The sequence below is a fragment of the Rhinolophus hipposideros genome (genome assembly GCF_964194185.1).
Source record: "Rhinolophus hipposideros genome assembly, chromosome: 9".
Classification (NCBI taxonomy): Eukaryota; Metazoa; Chordata; class Mammalia; order Chiroptera; family Rhinolophidae; genus Rhinolophus; species Rhinolophus hipposideros.
Window position 1 is genome coordinate 8,792,078 of NC_138055.1, and position 22,646 is coordinate 8,814,723.

General features: G+C 54.1%; 2 protein-coding genes across 15 annotated transcripts in view; both read left to right on the top strand.

Moving 5' to 3' along the window:
- The window catches only part of PLA2G6 (phospholipase A2 group VI), a 75,642-nt gene extending 59,309 nt beyond the window's left edge, over positions 1-16,333 (top strand). For 4 of the 14 annotated variants that reach the window (XM_081058686.1, XM_081058677.1, XM_081058678.1 and 1 more), the window contains 8 exons: positions 2,263-2,341; positions 4,655-4,818; positions 6,105-6,255; positions 12,697-12,833; positions 13,213-13,367; positions 14,564-14,731; positions 15,265-15,338; positions 15,521-16,333. In XM_081058686.1, coding sequence (XP_080914812.1) covers positions 2,263-2,341; positions 4,655-4,818; positions 6,105-6,255; positions 12,697-12,833; positions 13,213-13,367; positions 14,564-14,731; positions 15,265-15,338; positions 15,521-15,665 — 1,073 coding nt within the window. In that variant the 3' untranslated portion in view covers positions 15,666-16,333. Of the gene's footprint in view, positions 1-212; positions 375-2,262; positions 2,342-4,654; positions 4,819-6,104; positions 6,256-12,696; positions 12,834-13,212; positions 13,368-14,563; positions 14,732-15,264; positions 15,339-15,460 lie in introns of all 14 variants that reach the window. The other 10 variants (XM_081058676.1, XM_081058684.1, XM_081058685.1 and 7 more) reach the window with 4 other exon arrangements.
- An 882-nt stretch (positions 16,334-17,215) lies between these two features.
- BAIAP2L2 (BAR/IMD domain containing adaptor protein 2 like 2) overlaps positions 17,216-22,646 on the top strand; it is a 28,450-nt gene continuing 23,019 nt past the window's right edge. Inside the window, exons 1-4 of the mRNA XM_081060248.1 lie at positions 17,216-17,346; positions 18,540-18,615; positions 19,248-19,334; positions 19,773-19,834. Of these exons, the coding sequence (XP_080916374.1) occupies positions 17,296-17,346; positions 18,540-18,615; positions 19,248-19,334; positions 19,773-19,834 (276 nt within the window). The 5' untranslated portion in view covers positions 17,216-17,295. The remainder of the gene's footprint in view (positions 17,347-18,539; positions 18,616-19,247; positions 19,335-19,772; positions 19,835-22,646) is intronic.

Here is a 22,646-nt window from a genome sequence, read left to right on the forward strand (position 1 = left end):
TCCACCCCCAGTGCTTTCCCTGGCCCCAGGAAGCTGCTTTGGATGTCACAGATGAGAGTCAGCAGACCCCATCAGGGTGGAGTCAGGCGTTCCCCCACATACCCAGGCAGCCTGGTAGATGGGAGAGGTGACATGTGGAAAGGAGGGGCCTCTCACGCATAATGACATCACTTCTGATCCTGTGCGGTCTCCCGCTCCCAAACCATGACAAGTTGTCACCAGGAGGTCACTCTTAACTCTGCTGAGAACCGTAGGGGCCGACCACCGCCTGCCACTCCTCCCAGCAGTCCCCGCGGAGCCGGGCTGCACAGCAGCGCGTCATTCCTTCTCTCTGGAAAGATCTCAGCCCCCAGCAGTCAGCTTAAACAACCTAGGTAGGCCTCGCCCCTCCCATGTCCCCTCTTCTCCAGCGGGTTCCCAGGCCCTCAGATCAGAGCTCCTGATTGGAAAGAAAACGGGGATCCAGCATGGAAGTCATTGAAATGAGCAGGGAGGAGGGGCAGGATTTCTTAGCCTTTGGGGGCAGCCAGCAGCCCATAGAGCCCAGAGGCTGGTGGGGTCCCTGGCTAATGGCCCATAGTCCATTTCCCCTGAGAGGATGCCCTGGACATGGGTCTTAGGTCTGGGCATCTGCCATGGTCCATGAGGTGGGTGTTTTCGTGGCCTCTCCATTCCCCTGGAAGCTCAGGGTGGGCAGTAAGTAGTACTGTTGGGGGCCCCAGAGCCCCGGGTCCTCGGACTTCAGGGAGGAGCTTCTGCTACGCTGCTGACCCTCTGTCAGGCCCGAGGCCTGTGTGCTCCCCTGCTGGCCTTCTCTGTTATCGGCAGGCTTTTGAACATGGCAACAGTATGTACCCGCTTCATCCTTGGTACTTGAGACAGCCCTCAAGGAGACCCTGAATCTCCTGTGGGCTGGCCCACCCAGGGCCCTAGATTGTTTGGGAATGGCGTCCCCTGAACAGGGCAGTCAGGATTTGCCGATCCTTGGCAAACCAGCCTTTTCTTTTTCATTTTCTTTTCTTCTTCTTCTTCTTCTTCTTTTTTTTTTTTTTTGCTATTGGGGTATTAGACACCAGCACTTTCAGGCTGGATAACCCAGCCAAGCCTGGAGCTCAGGAGAGGCAGAACCAGCAGCCAGTTAGTCCTTCTGGTTCTCCCCCTCTCCTCCCCCTGCCTATCCCCATCCAGGACCTGCCCCTCTCCATCTTTAGCTCTCAGTTTTACAGGCAGTCAGTCACCCAAGTCAGGCTGGATGGTGGCCTGGGGCACGGCATCAGATGGGTAATGCCCTGGGCCTAGAGGGGCCACAGAGCCTGGCCATGCCCCGAGTTAGCGGTCACCCTAGTTCCCTCTTCTCCTTTTTCTCAGCTGCATGTCGGCACATACACCCTTCCTCACCACTCTCTCCCTGGCACTCTGTCTTCTGCCTCTCCTGGCCAGTCTCCTGCTTCTGTTGCCCACTCTCTGGGTACTTGCCTGGTGAGGGAGAGACCCACCGCCTTGCAGCCTGCCTTCCTGCTTCGCTGCTTCTAGACTCTGTGCACACTGGTGGGGAGGGCCTGTCACAATCGGATGACGTGGCATTGCTGGGCCAGGTACCTGGTGCTGGGCTGCTTGTCAGGAGGGCAGCTAACCCACTGAGTGGGCACGGGGTGAGCCTCGGGCACAGGCGAAAACATGGACATAGGTGGCGTGAAGGAAGTTTCTAGACCTAGGAGTAGGATGAGGGCCATCTGAAGAGTGGTTGGGATAACTTCCTTCACTCACGGAGTTAAATCCTGAGGAAGGAACATCCTGACTCAGCCCTTTGGGCTCAGTGACCTTGGAGGACTCATGGAACATCTTTGAGCCTCATCTGTAAATTTGAATAACGATTCTGGTGATGGTGGTCGTCAGCAGCACCAGCCTGATACGGGAAGAAACGCATTGTAAACTGCAAAGCACAGGACATGACTGGGGTGCTTGTGCTTCGCAGCTTTGGAGTGAAGACATTGAGGAGAATCCAGGCACTGGCCAGACAGGCAGGGTGGGCCCTCCCAAAGCAGTGGGCTCCCCTCTGTTCCAGCCCATTTCTCCCGGAGGGGCCTGTGGCCTCTGACTCAGCTGTGTCTTGGGACAAAGAGCCCTTCCTGGGGGTGGCAGGCACATGCTCTTGCTGGGGACAATGGGGTGAGGGCACAGCTCCAGATTTGCTGCGGGACCCGTGGGGGGCAGGGGCCCAGCACCTACCTGGCCCCTGCCCGGATGCCTTGTGCCCCGCAGAGCTGCAGGATATCACACACATCTCCCGGGCCCGGAAGCCATCCTTCGTCCTGAGCTCCATGCGGGATGAGAAGCGGACGTAAGTGAGGAGGGAAAGGGGGCCACACGGGTGAAGCTTTGCAGGGTGTCCGCAGCGGGCTCTGGGCTTCTGTCCAGCCGGCCCAGGGGCTGCGAGGTGGCTCACGTCCTCTGTAGCTCACAGGGAGGAGATTGAGTCTCTAGAGAGCCTGGGTCTGCTCCTTTGTCAGTGGCTGTGCAGGCTCTGGGTCACACGATGATGCTGTCTGCAGTCCTGTCCCTTTCCCTGCAGCCCTGTCATGGTTGTCGGGGAGACGGCCCAGTTCCCCTCTGGAGGGCCTGCTTCCCTCTGAGGCACCATGCTTCTTACCCCGCCTCCCTCTATAGAGCTGCTTGCCCACCCACCTGCTTGCACCCAGGCCCATCGCACGAGGCAGGCCTGGATGGGTGATGGGCACAAAGAAAAGCTCACGCCCCGTCCCAGAGGACAGCCTCTGGGGCCCAGAACCAGTGCCCCAGCACAGCAGGTTAGCACGACAGACGTGGTTCCCATCAACTGCTCTCTCCATTTCCATTGGTAATAGAGGTGGTTTAGTCTGTTACTTTCCCACAGTCCTAACAGCCGTCCCAGGGAGGTATTAATAACTGCAGAACCTGAGTCCCCGAGAGGTTAAGTGACATGCTCAAGGTCACACAGAGTGAGTGTCAGAGCGGAGACTCAGGCCCAGGTCTCCCTGAGTCCGTGCCTTTGCTGCTGCTGCAGGCTGTCTCCTGGCCATGTCCCAGGGCCAGCTCCACAGGGAACACACCCATAAGCAGATCAGGCCCTGCTCCCAGGGCCAGGCAGCTGCATGGGGGAGAGGGAGCAGGGCTCTGCAGCTCCTCAAAGGGCGACTTCCCCTTGTTCCCCTTGGCCTCTCCCACTTGTTTTCTCAGCCACCTTGTAATGTGTGCCCTGGGGTGCACCTGCCCATCAGCGTTCTACCCTTCCCTCCCACTGTGTCCCCTGTGCCCTTCCTGCGAAAGGGCAGAGGTGAGAGTCCAGACACCCCTGTGGGGACCTCCCCACCTGTGTCTGAGAGCCACAGCTCAGCCCTGCTCCCTCTGTGTTGATCCCTCTGTCACCAGCCCTGCATCCACAGAAGGGTCTCTGGCATGTTTGCCTCCGTGGTCAGGCCCCATAGGCCTCCAGAATGGCACGGCCTCCCCTGCCACCCTCTGGGCTTGCTGCAGGGCCGGGCAGCTTGTCCAGGAAAAGATGAGGGACCCTGGAGGCAGGACACGCAGGCCTCCTTCACCTATCAGCTGTCTGCCGAATGCCTCCTGTGTGCACTGGGTACTTAGCGCTGCAGAGCAGAGGCGGCCCTGCCCGCAGGGAGTTTCCAGTCCAGTGGAGGAGAAAGACCTTAAACACATGAATAAAAAAACGATTGCTTATGGATGCGAGAAGTGCTCAGTGCGAAGGAAGTGGGTGGAGGAGGAAGGAGCAGGTTGCGCTGGAGGGTCCTGATGGCATCAGGACAGGCTTCTCTCAGCAGTGACATTTAAGCTGAGATGGAAAGATGAGAAGGAGACCAGAGGGAAGGTTCCAGGTCTGTGCACAGACCACGGAGGCCTTCCCCCCCGGGGCAGGGGGCTGGGCATGGCAGGACGGAGGGAGACATGTCACGGCGTGTGGGAGATGCGTGACTCAGGAGTCAGCAGACCTGGGTCCAGATCCATCCAGCATCGCTTACCACCCATGTGACGGTGGCGGTCACCTGACCGCTGAGCTTCACTCTGTCACAGCCATGCACAGGGGTAACAGGGAGTGTCCGCCTCCAAGGGGGTTGGGGACACTGAGTTCATGCTGGCAAAAGCCCCTCACAGCGCCTGGCACATAGAGTCATTCCCCCTGCGCCCTCCTCCCCTGCTGCTCCCACCTGGGTGGAGGGTCCTGACCCTCCTCTGCCACCCCTTTCTTACCCAGCTACAGGATACCCGCACCCCTCCCCGCCAGTCCTGTTTAATTCACACGGCCTTATCAGACACCTACCTGCTTCAGGTCAGGCCTGGGAGTGGGAATGTAGACCTGACCAAAACCTCAGGAGCTGGCTGCCCTGAGAGCTCCCCATCCAGAGTGGGGGACAGACCCAGGTGTCTGCTGGCCAGTTACCTGCCCCCTGCTGCCCCTTACCTGGCTTTTCACCTCCTGAAATACACGTCTGTTCCTTTATGACTTCACACCCCCGCAAAGCCCCACTAGCGCAGAGCTTGGTCTCACGTGCTCACGCGCCTGGCACGGCGCCGATGCCCAGGGACACAGCTCAAGTGCAGATGTAAAGTGCCGGGCTGTAGGGGACCCTGTTCTCTCTCACTGTTGTCCCCACTACAGCCACGACCATCTGCTCTGCCTGGACGGAGGGGGCGTGAAAGGCCTGGTCATCATCCAGCTGCTTATCGCCATTGAGAAGGCCTCGGGCGTCGCCATCAAGGACCTCTTTGACTGGGTGGCAGGGACCAGCACGGGGGGCATCCTGGCCCTGGCCGTTCTGCACAGTGAGGGCAGCCACCTGGGCAGCAGGGCAGGGCGGGGTAGGGTCGAGACCTGCAAACTTTTGGGTCGACCTTGTCTCGACTCAAGTGGTATCTCCTCCCTGGAGCTGTCCCCTGTGGGGACCTCCCAGGACAGGGTCCAGCCACATCCAGGTAGGAACTGGCCTCAGCCTCAGTATCCCTGATGGCGATCCCTGGCCGATGCAGTCGGCTCCCATACTCGCTCAGTGCCCTCTAGGTCTGAAGGCACCAGAAGAGGACCCTCTTGCACCCGAGGCAGCAGGGCCAGGCCTGTGCTGGGTGCTAGGGACACATGCCCCACCCAAGGAGTCCCAGTCCGATGGGGGAGGCACAGACATCTGGGTGCTCACCGAGGGCGGATGCCATGGCCTGGCAGTCCAGGGTGTGTGGGGACACGGGCACAGTCAGTGAGCGTCTCGGGGGAGAGGAGGGTCATCAACAAGTTGCCAGGATTTTGTCCCCATAGTTTACTGCCTAGTATTTCACATCATTTTGATGATTCTCATCATAGACTGGTGAGGTTACAGTTGGGGAAACTGAGGACCAGAGAGGGTCACCCAGTGAGTCAGGCAGAGCCAGGCCTGGGCCTCCATCTGTATGCCCAGCTCTCTCCCCTGGCTCCAGGCCCCATGTCCCCTCTCTAGTCTTCAGTTTCTGCCTACTACGAGAGAAGGGCCATCTCAGGACTAACGCCCCCCCATGGGGGCATCAGGTGGGTGGCTGGGCAGAGTGGGCAGAGGTCCGAGCCTATCCTCCAGAAAGGGTCACTTCCTCCTTCAGGGGAGGAAGTGTCCTCCATCCAGCATCTTCAGATTCCCAGGGCTGTGGAAGGGATCTGAGAAATCACCCAGTTCAGCCTCTCACATGGGCAGAACCCGCCTCTCCTCAGCCCGCCTGCTTGTACACCCCTGGCGGGTGAGGCATCCTGGGCACTTTCAATATCGTGTGAGGTGCAACCTGCCCTTTGACGCTGTCTGTTGTCGGAGGCTCAGAGGACAGAGCTAGTCCTCTTCCATGACAAACAGGGTGGATTTAGATTTACAGGCTTATACACATTTAAGGAAAATACTGCAAAATTATGCCTACAGAATCAAGCAGAGCCTTGGGCTGCCGAAGGGGTCACCTGCTGGTGTGGGAGGGTGCAGAGGAGGGGCCCCGGGGCCCGAGCTTGCTCAGTGCCTTGGGAAAGCCGCCCCCCTCCTGCCTCCAGTCACGGCCTGTGCTCAGGCCCTCGCGTCTCTCCCCACCTGTGACCCCCTTGTTCCCAGGCAAGTCCATGGCCTACATGCGTGGTGTGTACTTCCGCATGAAGGATGAGGTGTTCCGGGGCTCGCGGCCCTACGAGTCGGGGCCCTTGGAGGAGTTCCTGAAGCGGGAGTTTGGTGAGCACACCAAGATGACGGACATCAAGAAGCCCAAGTAAGCCTCCTCCTTGGGGCCTGGGCTTTGGCCCCAGCTGTGTGTCCCTTCTGCTGTTCTGGGGGCAGAAGGCTCCCTGTGCTGTCTGACTACTCTGGGGGGCTAGGTGGGGAGCCGCTTTTTCCTGTGTAAATGAGAGACTCCTGCTGGAGTCACAGGTGCAACACAGCCTTGACCCGTGTATGCCGTTTCTCTACCAACACCACGTCCTGGGGTCAGAGGGAGGAGATTCTCATCCAGCACACACTCAAGACTTCTTTGCTGAGCATGGCTCTGCCTTTGGCACTGTGTATATGTGTGTGTGTGAGATGGGGAGGGGTGTTCTGGATGTGGCCATCCAGAAAGGCTTACAATATGGTTGGGAGATAAGTGACCTAAAAATAATGGCAGCCAGGCAAGGCAGCAGCACTTACTTAGGAAGTTCCAGAAGTGCCTAGAGTACCACTGCTTTTTTGTAGTACTCCGCACCCCAGAATCACTTTATTGTCAGTCTGATGCCGGTGTCACCTGCTAGACAGTGAGCTTCCTGAAGTAGGAATGTGACCACCTTGGTTTTTCAGTAGCCCCAGCACCTAGCACAGTACCTCTCCCAGAGCAGACCACTGACAAGTGTTTGTCAACTGACTGTCTGTGGGAGCAAGAGGGACAGAAGACTGAGGGTGAGGTAGTCAGGGAGGGCTTCCTGGAGGAAGTGAAGTATGAGTGAGGCCTAGAGGGTTTGGGGGAGGATTTTTCTTCATAATGAAGCCTTTTTTTTCATTGAAGAATAATACGTAGTCTTTTAAGAAAATTGGAAAATACACAAAGTAGAAAGAGGAGGAAATATTGCCCATGATTCATTAACCGAAAGATGTTTTTAAAATGTTTTTGTATATTTTATCATAGACTTTTTTTTCTCTTTTTTATGGTGAAATAGAACTTAGATTTAGAAAAGTACATAAACCAGTTCAATGAATAATTGTAAAGCAAACACTCATATGACCAAAGCCCCTTGCGTGTGTGTGCCTTCCCCCTGGGGTAGCTGCTCTCCTGACTGGTGTAAAACGGGATTTCCTGGCTTTTCTATATAGTTTCACCACCTGCGAATGCAGCCTCAAACAGCATGGTTACTGTCTTGCCTGTCTCTGGGCTTGGATGGAATCATTTTGTGCGTTATCTCTTCTTTTCCTCACTTCTTTTGTTGGCGTGGTCCCTGCTGTTGGGCGTAGCTGTACGTTATTCATTCTCGTTCCTCAGGTGACCAACCCCCCAAATTTATTTCTCCACATACCTTCAACGGACACTTGGGTTGTTTCCAGAGTAGAGCTCTTGCGAAGAGTGCTGCAGTGAATGTTTTGGGACTTGTTTTCCGACCCACATGTGTACAAGTGGCCTAGGAATAAAGCTGGCGGGCTCTGGAGGTTGCATGGCCTCAACTCTCAGGTTCTGCCCACCATTTTCCAAAGTGCTGGTTTCTATTTTTACTCCATTCATGGCGTCAGTCTGAGAGTTCCTGTTGCCTTGCATTGTGGGTAACGTTTCCTTATTGTCAAATGTTTCTGTCTTTACAAATCTGAGGGGGGTAAGGTAATGTCCGTGGTTTGAATTTTCATTTCCCTTATGACTAGGGAGGTTGAGCAGCTTTTCACAGTTTTAAAGGCCATTTGGATTTCCTCTTTTGTAAAGTTCCTGTTCAAGTGTGCTGCCTATTTTTGGCAAAATTGGGTTGTGTGATTGTTGGGTTATGAGGCTTCTTAATGACCTTTATATTTTGAAAGCTTGTCCTTTGATGGATATATGGATTTGAAATCTTTTCTCCCACTCCATGGCTTGTCTTTTCACTCCTTTATGGTATTTTGTTGGTGAACAGGTGGGTGCTCTTAATGTGGTAGAATTTATAAATGTTTTCCTTTTTCTAGTTTGTGCTTTTTGTGTCTCATTTAAGAATCCTTCCTTAACACGAAGCAGGAAGCAGTCTCCTGCTTCCTGTGTCCGGTTGGAAAGCTCTCTAAATCTGCCTTTCATGTTGAGGTCTTTCATCAACCTGGAATTGATTTGTGTATCGGGGAGACCCACCTTCATGTTTCCCACGTGAATAACCCATTTCCCCAGCCTCATCTGTGCAGAAGTCTGTCTGCAGGCCTTACTTCCTTGGCGGTGGGTCCGGAGTCCTTTCTCAGGTGTTCCTAGCTGCGTTCTCCTCCACTGGCTGGATGTCTGTGCCTGTAGCCAGAAGACAGAGCCCTCACTCATTCTACAGTGTTTTACTAAGTCCTGGTTTCCAGGGCAGCCAGGCCTCCCACCTTGACCTTCATCTTTGAGTCCTGGCTCCTCTTGGCCGCACTGTAGCAAAGTGCTTAAGAGTTTGCACCCTGAAGTTTCTTCTCGAAAATAAGAATATGCTACCTGCCTTCTGGGGTTTTTCTTGAGGAGTGAAAACGTTGATATTTATTAAGTACTGAAAAAGCACTTGGCACCTGGAAGTGCTGTAGAAAGGTCAGCCATCGCGACTTGTACGTCCACATAAATGATAGCATCCGTGGCAAATTTCTGTAGCAAATCAAATCTTGTTCAGATTTCTATTGAGATTTGTGACAGAGAGGTCCGACACTGAATCTGTGGGCTTATCTGGGGGAGAATTGACATCTGAAAATACTGACTCTTCCAATTAGAGAACGTAGTGAAACAGGCCATTTGTGTCAAGTTTCTCAGTAGTGTTTTACAATTTTATCTGAAGAGATCTTACATGTCTGTTCTTTTTATTCTTAGATACTGCATATGTTTTGTGCCATTGCAGATTATACATTTTAAAACATTCATTTTTCTCACTGTAGCTGGTATTTAGAAATACCATTTATTCATTTATTTAAAAATATTTAATTGGGGTAAAATACACATAACATACCATTTGCCATCTTCCCACCATTTTTAAGGGTACAGGTCAGTAATGTTAAGTATATTCACATCATTGTCTCACTCATCTCCTGCACTTTTTCATCTTGCAAACCTGAAACTGTACCCATTAAACAACTCTCCATTTCTCTGTCCCCCTACCTCTGGTAACCAACCACCATTCTACTTTGTATTTCTATGAGTCCGACTACTCTAAGGAAGTCGTGTAAATGGAATCATATAGTATTTGTCTCCCTGTGACTGGCTTAGTTCACTTAGCATAATGTCCTCAAGGTTCATCCATGTTGCAGCGTGTGTCAGAATTTCCTCCCATTTTCACACTGAATAATATTCCATTGCATGCATATATACCACATTTTGTTTACCCGCTCATCTGCTGACGGACATTTGGGTCGTTTCCACCTGTTAACTATTGTGACAAATGCTGCTGTGCACGTGGGTGAGCAAGTACCTGCTCAAGTGTATGCTTTCGATTCCTGGTCCCTTTTACAGAGAGAATTCTGTGGGTTTAGTGTGCTAACATTTTGCATCGATGTTCACGTGTGAACTTGGTTTAATTAATTCCATATACCTTTCCTTATCTAGAATTGACTTTCTGTATTTTAAATCTATTTTTTTTAAGTCTCACAAGACATTATTATTGTTTCTTGAAGTTGATGGTCATTTAGATTTTATCTAGCAGTGTACCAGTAAACCAGACCTCTGGGGGGAAAGCCCCGATGTATACTCTTTGCCAGTTCCCATGACATAGATGCTCCCACCATGGCCAGTTTCATGCTACCAACAGTTTAACAAACAGCTTGTGAGATTTAGCAATAGGTTCTTACAAGCAAGTACACGCTGGCTCTGGCACACCTCTCGGTATATATGTTTGTGTGTATATATGTGTGTGTGTGTGTGTGCATTAGTGTATGTATGTGTGTATATCACTTCTTTGCTCTACATTTTCTCGTGCATCTCAGACTTCCATCTGTAAGCACTTTCCTTCTGCCTGAAGTACGTTCTTTTGACTGGCCGGTAGAGTGTCTGCTGGTGGTGAATTCTGCACTTGCAGAATTATTTGAAAACAAGTTTATTTCACTCATCAGTTGAAACTAGTTTTATTTCATTCTCATCCATTGAAACTAGTTTTATTTCGTTCTTACTCTTGTTGGGTATAGAGTTCTAGGTTGGTGAACCTGCAAGATGTCATTCTGTCATCTTTTAGCTTCCATTGTTGCGCTTGCAAAGTCAGTTTCAATCTAACTGTTACTCCTTTGAAGGTAATTGGTCTTTTTTCTCTAGATGCTTTTATTTATCTGTTTGTTTCTTTTTGGTGCACTACAGTTGCAGTATGACATATCTAGATATGAATTCCTTCTAATTTATCCTGCATGGGATTTGTTGGTCTTCTTCAATCTTTGGGTTGGTGCCTTTTTTTAGTACCGGAAGCCTGACTCATTATCTCTTCAACTCTTACCTCTGCATAATTTTCCCTCTCCTCTCCTTCTGGAACTCCAATTAAACATATTTAGATCTCTTCTGTCTTTCATGTCTTTTAACTTCTCCTGTAATTTCTATCATCTTATCTTTCTGTGTTGCAGTCTGGATAATTTCTTCTTACCTATTTTCCAATTCATGAATTCTTTCTTTTTATCTAAATTTCCGTTTAACCCACCCACTGAGTTTTTTATTCTATTGGTTTATTGTTGTTGTTTTATTTATAGAAGTACTCTTTTGTTCTTCAAATCTTCTAGGTCATTACTTATTGTTTCCTATTGCCTGAAGATATTACCAAGCTTGTCTTTGAGGTCTTTAAACATTTTAAGCATAGCTGTTTTATCTTTGTTTAAGGATTTAAATATCTGCTGTCTATGTAGGTGTGTTTTATTGTTTATGTTGGTTTATGCTGGCTCTCATTCATGGTATTTTATTTCATTGTGTACCCCACCCCACCTTTCAACTATGTGTTTTAGTGTTGAAAAATAGTATGTGCAGATTCTGTGAGGCCTATAATGAGAATATCTTCCTTCAAAGTATCTCGTGTTGTCTCTTTCAGGTACTTAGGTACAATACCATCTAGGCCATTGTAATTAAATTCTTGGCATGAAGGTTTTGAGATTTTCCCCAAGTGATGGGAATTTAGACTACAAATCTGAAGCCATTTTAGTTTGTAGTTATTCATTTTCAGAAATTTTTTTCTCCCTCCTTTGTCCAGTGTCAAGGCAACTTTCCTCATAGCCTGCAGGAGTGGGAAAGGGGCAGGCTCACCTTATCCAAGAGTATAGCCCTTTGGGGTCCCTACCTAATGTAGGGAGGGTCTCTCATTAGACCTCTAACCTTTAGTGGGCCCTGGGCTTCAACTTTGTCCCTCTGGCCCCATGATGCCATCAATGCTGTAATTCAGATTTACTGAGTTTGGTATCTGCCTTAGGTCAAAGCTGGGTCTGTGCTCCACTTCCTCTCTGGGTTCTTGCTTATCCTCAGAAATTACCCTGGTATTCCCTTTCTATCGTGTCAGGTCTCCTATGCTTCTAGGTAGATTTTTTAAAATATGTTTTTCCAACATTTAATTTTTTGTTCAGTGGGAAGATTGTTCAAACAACCTTTCCATAGTATTACCAAAGATAGAAAACTAATTTTTTTCCCATGCAGAGGTTTTGTTTTGTTTTGTTTTGTTTTGGTCCCCTTTCCTTTATATCTATCTTTGTAATATAATAAATATATTTCAGTATTACTCTGAACTCCTTGCAAGCATAATTTTGAATGGCTGAAAAACACTTCATTGTATACTTACTCCCTTCCCTTGTTTCTATTTAGAGCTGTTCATTTTTCACTATAATAAATTACACTGTGATGAATAGCCTTATAGAAGAAGCTGTCATTGGGACTAAGATTATTCCTTTAGGATAGATTTTTCCAAAATGGAATTCCCAGACCCAAGAGCCAGGACATTGGTAAAGGTCTTACATGTGAGTGTCCCATGGGGCTGTGCTGGTCTGTACTCCCCAGAGCTTTCAAAGATGTCTGCGTCTCTCAAGACAAGTCTTTAATAGGTTATAGACTCACGTGGTAGACAGAACATTGAAGCGGTATCAAAGGTGACACAGCGAAGTCGCCCACCACTCCTGTTCTGGGGCTGTAGCCACTGCTGCTAGGTACTGCTCAGGGGCCCTTTCAGAGTTACCCTTGGACTAAGCAAATAAGTACGTAAGTGTTCTTGGGTTTTGTTGTTTAAACAATCGTGGCATGCTACACGCACTGTCCTAAATCTCGTTTTCCCACTTGGCCATAAATCTTGGTGCTCAGTGCCTGTCAGTATGTAAAGCGCTTCTGAGTCCTTCTGTAGTGACACTGGGTCAGGGAGCCATGGGGCAATGAACCGACCCACTGATGGACAGTTCAGTTGTTGCCTGTCTTTCGCTTTAACAGCCGATGCTGCTATTCATCGCCTCGTGTGTGCCCATCTCCACACATGCGAGAGCCCCTTAGGATGGAGTCCTAAAAGTGGATTACCAAAGATTGGATGGGTTGGTGACGTCAGGTGTTCTGCTCCTTCTTTCTCTCCAGGGTGATGCTGACGGGGACGCTGTCCGACCGACAGCCAGCTGAGCTCCACCTCTTCCGGAATTATGAAGCTCCGGAGTGTGTACGGGAGCCTCGTTTCAGCCAGAATATTAACCTAAAACCTCTGACTCAGCCCTCAGGTTAAAACCATGTTTGGTGCATCTATGGGAAGTGATTGGCTCATGAGGGTGTGGGGTGGTGGGTGGGAATCGTAGGCTTGCCACTGGGCATACCCAGCCCCCCACCCTCCCACCCGCTGCCCTGAGTCTTTGTCAGCTATGGCAGGCAGAGCTGGGGAGCTGTCAGGCCTGGGCCGGCAATAGGAGTCCCCTGGAGGCCCTCCATTGGACCCTGCCTTCCATTAGGATGGCGGGGCGAGACAGCCTGGCCTTGTCGGGCCTGCTCCTGAACAGCTCCCTGCCTCTCCTCTCCCTCTTACACATGCGCACCAAGATCTGAAGCCTGTGGGTTTTATACCAGTCCCTTGTCCCACTGGGCCACCTTCCTTCCCAACCCCAGAGCAGCTGGTGTGGCGGGCAGCGCGAAGCAGTGGGGCAGCCCCCACCTACTTCCGGCCTAATGGGCGCTTCCTGGATGGTGGGCTACTGGCCAACAACCCCACGCTGGACGCCATGACTGAGATCCATGAGTACAACCAGGACATGATCCGCAAGGTGAGGGCCACCTCCAGGTTGGAAGGGCCGGACATGACTACCTGCTGCAGCCACCCCGGTTCAGCAAACCTCACTAAGGATTGACTCCTAAGAAAGCAAATGGCTTTTGTTCACGCATTCATTGATTTGTTATCTCACACTTGAACCTGTTTGGTGGTATCTGCCCAAGGCACTGTGCTAAGAGGGGTTCTGAGGCCCAGCCTGGACCTGTGGTGCAGAGTTATGGTCAGTTAACAGCATCTGCTGTTGGAGGAGAGGGCGGCATGCATATCAGTAGTACCTGCCAGTCCCAGCCCTAGCCACTCCGCCCCGCCTGGGGACACACGCTTGCCCTTGAGCTTCTTAATCTAGGGAGGCAGTCCATAGACTAGTATTCGCCCTTCCTATTGTTTCGGGTGCTGTGACCAAGGACTGTGCTGGGGGCTCAGAAGGAGCATCACCTCTGCTGGGAGACCTGGGAACTAGGAAAGGGCTTCCGGAGGAGGGGACCCCATCCTGAGATTGTTGGGGTCGGGCAGTGCAGAGTCAGTTATCTGGAGGAAGGGAAGTGGCCCTCAGCCCGGGGAGCTTCGCACAGAGGTGGGCAAGGCCCACGCGTGCAAGCTGAGGGAGTGTGGTGCAGTGGCCTGAGCGTGGGTCCTGGAGCCACACGGCCTCTGGGTTTGGGTCCTGAATCTGCCCACGCTTCCCTTCAGCCACTGAATGGGGTTGGGGGTTGTCAGCAGGCATCCGTGCACTCCTGTATGGGAAGCGTATAGGACCGTGCCCGTCCCATGTACTGGCTGTGATTCTCACTGCAGTCATCACTAAGTCCTGGACGCAGCCCCTGGGTGGCGAGGCTGGGGCTCTGCCGTCGGAGAGACGAGCGCCCTCTAGGGGCCAGACTGGGCAGGGACGGCTTCCTGGAGGAGGAAGGATTCAGACTGTGGGATGGGGAAGGGTCCTCAGATGTCACCCATCTAAGCTGTCTCCTGTTGGATGACCGGCCTGGGTAACAGTGTCTCATCAAGGTCACCCAGCTAATTGGCATCAGAGCTCGTTCTGGACCAAAGGAGGAGGCAGCACAGCTGTGCTCCCGCCACAGGAGGCCCGTCTCCCTCCCATGCTCCCCCTCTCTCGCCCCTGGGTGCCTCTCACCCGTGGAAAGGTCGACCAGGGGGAGGCACCTCGGACTACCCCTGCGCTGTCCCCAACAGGGTCAGGGCAACAAGGTGAAGAAACTCTCCATCGTCGTCTCTCTGGGGACAGGGAAGTCCCCGCAGGTGCCCGTGACCTGTGTGGATGTCTTCCGTCCCAGCAACCCCTGGGAACTGGCTAAGACTGTTTTTGGGGCCAAGGAACTGGGCAAGATGGTGGTGGACTGTGTGAGTATGGGCCTCCCCAAGCCCACTTCCCTCGGGGTCTCAGCCCCATGACGCCTTCACCCTCTTCCATAGTACCCTGTGTGTCAGGGACGCTTTGTTGACCCTCTTTAGCCAGCTCAAGGGGGGGCGGGATCCCTGATTCAGAGTCCCAGTTCTGGCAGGGACCCTCAATGACCATCTACGGGGGGCTTTCAAGCGCCTTTTAGCTGTGAATCCTTTCTTTCAAACAGCCCCATGTGGAACCCCAGAATATCAGATTGACAAAAGTTGCAGGGGGCAGCATGTGGAGGCCTGTCCACTCAGCCCCTGCCCACTCCCAGCACACTCGCTGATCCTGAATGGGCACTGCTTAGCCACCATGTAAACCACAGCCAGGTCCCTCTGGTCACACACCTGGGACAGTCACGTCAGCCCAGGGAGAGGGACTTGTCCAGAGTCACTCTGCTGATGGGTGGCGAAGCCAGACTGGGCTCCCCAGGCAGGGGCTGTGGGTGTGGTGTATGCTGTGTCTCACAGAGGCTGCTTCTCACCAGTGCACGGATGCGGATGGGCGGGCCGTGGACCGGGCCCGGGCTTGGTGTGAGATGGTCGGCATCCAGTACTTCAGGTGAGGGCCCGGCCCCATCCCCGGCCCCAGCCCCTAACCCCCAGCCCCACTCCCTGGCCAGCCAGACCTGGAGACCTTCCCCACCCCAATCCCTGGCATGGACTTTCTTTTTCAAATCCTAGCTCTTGTCCTGCACCCAGGCCGAGAGTTCTGGGGTGACCCCTCCTCCTTCACTTGGACAGATTGAACCCCCAGCTGGGGACAGACATCATGCTGGATGAGGTCAGTGACATGGTGCTGGTCAACGCCCTCTGGGAGACCGAGGTCTATATCTACGAGCACCGGGAGCAGTTCCACAAGCTCATCCAACTGCTGATGTCACCGTAGGGCCCCCAGGCCCCCCAGACCCCCATCTAGCCCCACCACCCCAGCCCCCCGCCACCACCCAACTGCTGCTGGGAGGAGGGTAAGCTGGGCCCAGGTGGCTCTGTCCACAGACCAGGCCTCAGACAGTGCTGGGCTTCCTGCCTGAGGCTGGTCCTGGAGGCCTCTCTCCCACTCTGTCCCTGCCGTCGGGCACTTTCTGTCATTCCAGGCTTAGAAAGCCTAGAGTCTCACTGGGGCCTTCTCCCTGACCGTCAAGGACAGTTAACGCTGGGGCTCCTTGCCCTGTCGGCTGAAACACTACAGGCACCCAGGTGTGCCTCCAACCCCTACTTCCCAGAGGACCCTAAGCTCTTCCTGGTCCCCTGGGGGTGCAGCCACCCCTTCCACCCTCGGCCCTCCTTCCCTGGGGGTAGGGCTAGAGAAACTGGCCTTTACCCACTCCATCAGCAGAAGCCCATGCTCTGGGAGTGGGTTGCCCCATTCGACTTTGCCCCTCAATAGGTGTTCAGCCACCTGCACCCCTCAAAGCTGCCGCACCCTGCCAGCTCGCCTCAGTTCTCAAAGGTCGCTCCTGGGACTTAAATTATTCTTCCCGACAGGCAATGGTTTATGAGTGGGGCGGGGCTGCCCCAAGCTGTGAAATAAACGGTTTGGTTCCAGTTCCCCTGAGTTGTGTGTACTGTGTATGAGCGTTCCCTGTTCCCCTACCACCAGTGCCCCTCAGCCTTGACCTTCAGCCTGACCGTGGTCTTCCTGTGCCCACTCAGATAGCCGCACTGTTTCCTGGGCTCCCAGGAAACCTGTTCTTTCCTTTAGGCCTCCTTGGGGAGGCCAGGCTAGCAAGTGTTCGCAGAGCAGCCAGGCCACTTGCCCCATGGTGGAAAGTGAGGGAGAGCCTCACTGGCAGGGGGAGGAAATGAGACCCAGAGAGGGCAGGGGGCTCCCGCCGGTCATGGTCACACAGCAAGTGAGCATGGCCAAAGCTTGCCCCAGGTCTGTGTAACTTGGGTTTTGTGCTGTCCCCTCTCCATCAGACGGAGGAGCGGGGCGGGCAGCGGCAGACGTGGGAGGCTTGGCCCTTGAGGTGCAGGTCTGAGGGCCTCCGGGTAGAGAAGAGACCTGACAACAGTGACGTCCCACGGGTGTGTTCAGCCTTGGGCTGGGTCCATCAGGGAGGGTGCTGGAGGAAGGCACCACGCAGTTCCTGCCCAACCGGGTGGGCAATACCCAATATAGACGGCAGAGGGCCGGGGTCCACTCAGAGCCAGGGGTCCCCAGCTGGCCTGGGGAAGCCTTGTCCTCGAGGAGGTGACCTAGGAGAGTGACTCATCCACGCGTGCCCACCGGTCTGCGGCTCAGGGGTAAATAATTGAAGGGCAGGTCACACGAACCCGCCCGCGTCACAGGATGCCTTCCCCGCCGGGTCTGGTTACGCCCCAGATCGCATTCTGACATCCCTGGCTGGTGAATAATTAAGCTGCCACCTCCTCCTCGGCCGGCCCTCCATTTCCAGGTCCTACTCTGCAGCCTCCTTCACCACCCGCGGAACAGTGGGCACCAGTGGGCACTGACCCCAGCACCCTGCCAGCGCCACCAGCCACCTGCTCAACACCCGGGTGCAGCCCGCTCCATGGCCCCCGAGATGGACCAGTTCTACAGGTCCACCATGGCCATCTACAAGGTGAGCACGTGTACAGCCCAGGCCCAGGGCCGGAACACCCCCTCCCAGGGCGCGAAGGTCCGGCCAGCTCTATAGGACAGAGCATGAGCAGGGCTGCAGCGCATTCTGGCAAGGAAGGCCCAGTGGACACAGGCTGGGCTGAGCTGGGGGCAGTCAGCCACCACAGCCCCAACCTGAGGCTCCCAGGGAGTGCTTTGTCCACAGTCACCCAGTGAGTGACAGGACTGCTGGCAGGGTACTTCGCAGGAGCCTCAACTCCCAAACACTGAGCAAGGCAGGACAGGGCCCAGCATGGCTGCAGCTGGGAGTAGGGGCCCCAAAGAGCCTCCTGGCCTGAGAAGGGGGAGTTTCTCTCTCTTTGTCTCTATCTTCCTGTTTTGCCTCTCTGTCTCTGTTTCTCATCTCTATCTCACTCACATTTCTGAGCCCCTCACTCAAACAACTTACTTCACTCCAGAGGGGTTGCTGCAGTCTCCAAAGACATTTATTGAGCACCTACTGTACACAGGACCCTTTCACACGTAAGCCTCACAGCACCCTACCTGTGGGGGTAGAAAATAATCACCCCATTTGATAGATGAGAAAACTGAGACCAGAGAGGTTAAACAGCTTATTCAAGGTCACTAAGGGAGGCAGAGGGGCTGCAGGGATTTGAACCAAGACCCAATTCCAAGTCCAAGCCCAGGGTTGTCTCCACCACCCAGAGCGCTGTCCTGCTGGCATGGCCTAGGGTGGCTTGCTCCCAGGGGACTCTGATTTGAGGAGGGCAAGATCTGCTCTTGCCCCTGAGGTGACTGTGGGCAGTCTGTGCGTCCAGCCTAGCGAGTCCTGGACTCAGGCCCAGGTTGAGCCATGCCCAGCTCAGGGCTGCGACTGGCTGGCAGGCTTCAACCCAGTGGGAGGAGGAGAGCCCTCCAGTGCATGGTCTTGGGAGCAAGGTCCCACCTCGGTGGGTGTATGAGCAGGAGCTGACCAAGGAGACCCTGGCATAGAACAGAGCCCTACGAGATGGCCTCTGAGGCCCCTGCAGGGTTCTGAGTGACCCCAGGTTTCTCAGTGGGCTCCCCCAGGTCCTGGAGGCCTCTCATTGGGGTGCGGGCACGCTGCTTCTGAGGCCCAGAGACGTGCCTGCACTCATCATTCTTCTTCCTCTCCTAATATCCATGCTCTGTCTCTTTGCCCTCGGGGTCCAGAGCATCATGGAGCAGTTTAACCCCGCCCTGGAGAACCTGGTGTACCTGGGAAACAACTACCTCCGGGCCTTCCATGGTAAGTGCGGGGCCACAGACCTACCCACTCACCCGGCCCCTCCACACAGACACCCACACACCCCACCCATATTCTCTGCACCCCACACCAGACAGCCATTCACCATTTCCCAGCAACGCCCCCTCCACCAGTGCCATCGACAGAGGCTTGCGAACCATCTATAAGAGGGACAGGCCAAGGACACACCTGAAGCCAAGTGCCACCCAGTCCCTCCCGGCCTTTTAGGACTTCGGAGTCAAAGCCTGCTTCCTCCACACCAGTGACCTGAGCCCACCCTTCACCTGCCCCCACACTGTGCCCCTACCCCTGTGCCTCACAACACAGCTGCCCACCCCTCCTTATGGGCACACAGATGCCTGCACCCGTACCCACAACAGAGCTACACCAAGGTCCTGCTCAGCGCTAGGCCCTGCCTCTGCAGGAAGAACCCATCCCATGCTACACCTCTCTTCTCTGGCCAATGCCACATCTCTACACACGCCACCTAGGGTACCCCCGTCCTCTCACATACACCTATGCCAGATCCCACAGCGTTCCCTCCACACACTCCTGATGGAAGGAGGGGTCTCCAGAAGGATGGGGGCAGATGGAGGAGGGGCCTGGCACTGGACCTGTTCCTTCTCCCCATGCAGCTCTGTCCGAGGCGGCCGAGGTGTACTTCAGTGCCATCCAGAAGATTGGGGAGCAAGCCCTGCAGAGTTCCACCTCACAGATTCTGGGTGAGGGGCTTCCCTCTTCCACTCTGTCCCCCCATAGCTTCTTGGGCCTGGGGGGTTACTCCTCCTCTCCCTGCCTGCACCCCGGGCCTCTTCCTGCTGAGCGTGCTCCAGGCCACTCTGCCCGCCTCCCTGGTGCCTCCGCTCCCCCGCGCCTGCCTTGCTCCCGTTCTTGGGTCCCAGAGGGACCCCTTTTATAGTCTTGCCCTTACAGGAAGTTCCCCCCAAAGACACAGGCCTTGTGCAGCTTGGGCCCAGAGTCCAGACTCCCTGCAGGGCTGTTGCAGGGCTGGGCCAGGAGCTGCCAGTCCCAGAGCAATATGGGAAGTCCCTGGACTTTGGCCCCCAAATCCAGCCTCAGGCAGGCCCTTCGGGCAGCTTCTGGAGGGAAGAGGGAGGAAGGGGCGGGCTCCCCCCTGAAGCTGTTCTCTATGCCTCCAGGTGAGATCTTGGTGCAGATGTCAGATACCCAGCGGCATTTGAACTCTGACCTGCAGGTGGTGGTGAGTCCGGCCTGGAGGAGGGGTCACTCAGGAAAGTGGGCTGCGTTCTATGGAGGGCAGAGGGCAAAGGCTCACCCTCCCATAGCCCTGCTCAGGGAGGGCGGGCTGCCCTTTTGGGTACCTGCCGGCCCAGCTCTGCTGGGTACATTTATCTACAGTGTCTTATTCCCGCCTCCAGCCACCTAGGAGGCAGGTGCCACCTCTGTCCCCACTTTACAGAGGAGGAAACTGAGTGTCAGAGATCTAGCCACTCACCCGAGATTCCGGAGGAGGCGCAGGAGAGAAAGGGCTGTTGGCCAGGTGCCCCTCCCCCCTCCGGTCTGCCCTCCACTCTTCCAGGGAGCTGCCAATGGTCTGACCTTGTCCCACCAGTGAGAAAAACACTGCCGTGCGCCTGCCACCCACAGAACTAAACCCAGGCACCTCAGGGAGAAATTGCAGGTCCTGCTGACCCGGCAGCCCCCGCCTGGCACCCCCCAAGCCCAGCCCGGCCCCCTGAAGAACTGTGCTCCTCAGGCACAGCCTCCCGTTCCCACCGCTGGGCTGCTGTTATGCTGTCCTCAGCCTAGAAGCTCCCACCCCTGCCATCCAGCACAGTCACCCCATCCTCTTTGAAGCCTCCCCAACCCCTGGGCAGGTTCAGTCCTTTCTCCCTCTAGACTCCATCAGATGCTTCCATCTGTTCTTAGCACATGGCAGTTAAGCAAGCAAGTTCTGCAGCCAGAACACCTGGGTCCAAAGCCCAGCTCCCCCAGTTACTGGCTTTGTGATATTGGATGAGCTACTTAACTTTTCTGTGCCTCAGTTTACCTGTCTGTGAAATGGAGACAATCATAATAACTGCCCTGGGGGATTCTTGTGAAGATTAATGAATGAATAAGTATGCATTTGCCCCAACACCTGGGCCCTCCATGTAGCTTAGCTGTGATAATCAGAAGTACAATGTCCTCTCCTGTCTCTATCCCCGCCCAGCCCGGGAGCTCCGCTGCAACACGGAGGTCTTCTCTGTATTGGTCCAGGGCCTGGGATGGGGACTGGCACCGAGCAGGGCTTCACTGGCTGTAGGAGGAAAGAATGAGCTTTGAGAAGGGAGTGGTGCTTGGCCGGAGGGAGAGGAGAAGAGAGGGCATTTCGAGAGGGTGCAGTGGGCCAAGCACGTGCGTGAGCCTGGCACCCAACAGGTAGACGTGAGCCAGAGATCCGAGGCTGGGCAAAGGGGGAGAAGTAGGGTCGGCCTCATGGTGAGTGGCCTTGGAAAGTTCGGGAGGAAATTTTAATCGTGACAGTCTGTGGTTCTCAAAGATGTATGTGGGGAACCCCAAAAGTCAGGGTGCTCTTTGGGGGACGCCATTAAATACTCATCAGTTTGGTGACCATGTCAAAGTGGGGGACAATTTTACCAGCAAAAACTGTGCATCTACCAACACAAGATAAAAGCCTCCCCCTGGGCCCACCTCCTGGACCTTCTGAGGTGTATGTAGAACTAAGGCCACTTTATCTCCTGGGGTTTGGGTGGGGAGTGATGGAGCCCAGCTCCCCCGGGCAGCCTGGGACTTCCTGTCCTTGTGTTTGATGGCTCTCCATGTCACCTGTGGCACCCTTGGGCTGGACAGGGACGAGTATCACCCAGGCCTGCTCTGTAAGGAGAGCTGCCGTTTCTGGGCACCGGTGTCTTGGCTGTGACAGCTGGGCAGGGCCCTCAGCCAGCACCATACGGGCGGAACACAGCAGAGGTCTCCACCCCCTTGGGCTCATTCCTGCAGCAACTATTTACTGCCTTGTGCCAGGCATTGTTGTAGACACGGCCGGTCCAGCAGACAAACACCCTGCCCTCCCCAGAAGGGGAACCAGACCAAAACCAAGACAAGTGAACATATATGTAGCAGATTAGATGCAAAATAGACCACAGAGAAAAACGAGAGCAGGGAAGGGGATAGGAAGTGCTGCAGGGGTGCAATTTTTAACAGATGTTCAAGGAAAACATCACTAGAAAGGTGACCTTGAGAAAAGGCCTGAAGGAGGTGAGGAGTGAGCCAGGGAGACACAGGGAAGAGTGTTGTGGGCAGAGGGAACAACACGTGGAAGGGCTTGAAAAGGCCGTGTAGCTGGAGTACGAGTGCGGGGCAGATGACCAGCCATTAACAGGAGCCTCTCAGTGAGGGGGCATCATGACAGGGCTCTGAGGAAAGGAATGACAGGATCTGACTTAAGTTTGGTGTTTTTATGGTAAATGAAAACAGAGACACTGAAAATCTCTTGAATAAATTAGACTTGAACGAGTCACGATAAGGCACACCCACCCCTGTACCTACTACCCAGGTAAAGAACTTTGCAGCTTCCCCAGAAGCCCCCCCATGTGCCCCCATCAAAATCACTGCCCCTCCCACTCTCCCTCCAAAAGTGACCACTGGGCTGACCCTTCCTAGTGTGCCTTCGTCGTTGATCACCCAAGCGTCCCTCTCTAGACTCTAGAGTTTGGTCTTGCTCTTTTTTGTTTGTTTGTTCTAAATATGTGTTTGGTTGTTTTAATCTACTGATCCCCCCTCCATCCCTGTCCTCTCCTCACAACTTGTCGGTCAAAGGCCCTGGGGTCTTCTGACTGGTTGGTTTTCCCAGGATGGAAGTGGCTAGTTGCACACTCCCGGTGCACTACAGCTTGTTCCTCTGTCCTCTGGATCGAGGGCTGATCAGACTCAGGTTCCATCCCTCTGGCAAGACTAGAGATGGTGCTGGGTCTTCCACTGGGAGGTCCGTCACGTCTGCTGCCCTGTGATATTAACAGCCATGGAGGCTCAGTGTGTCCAGATGTGTC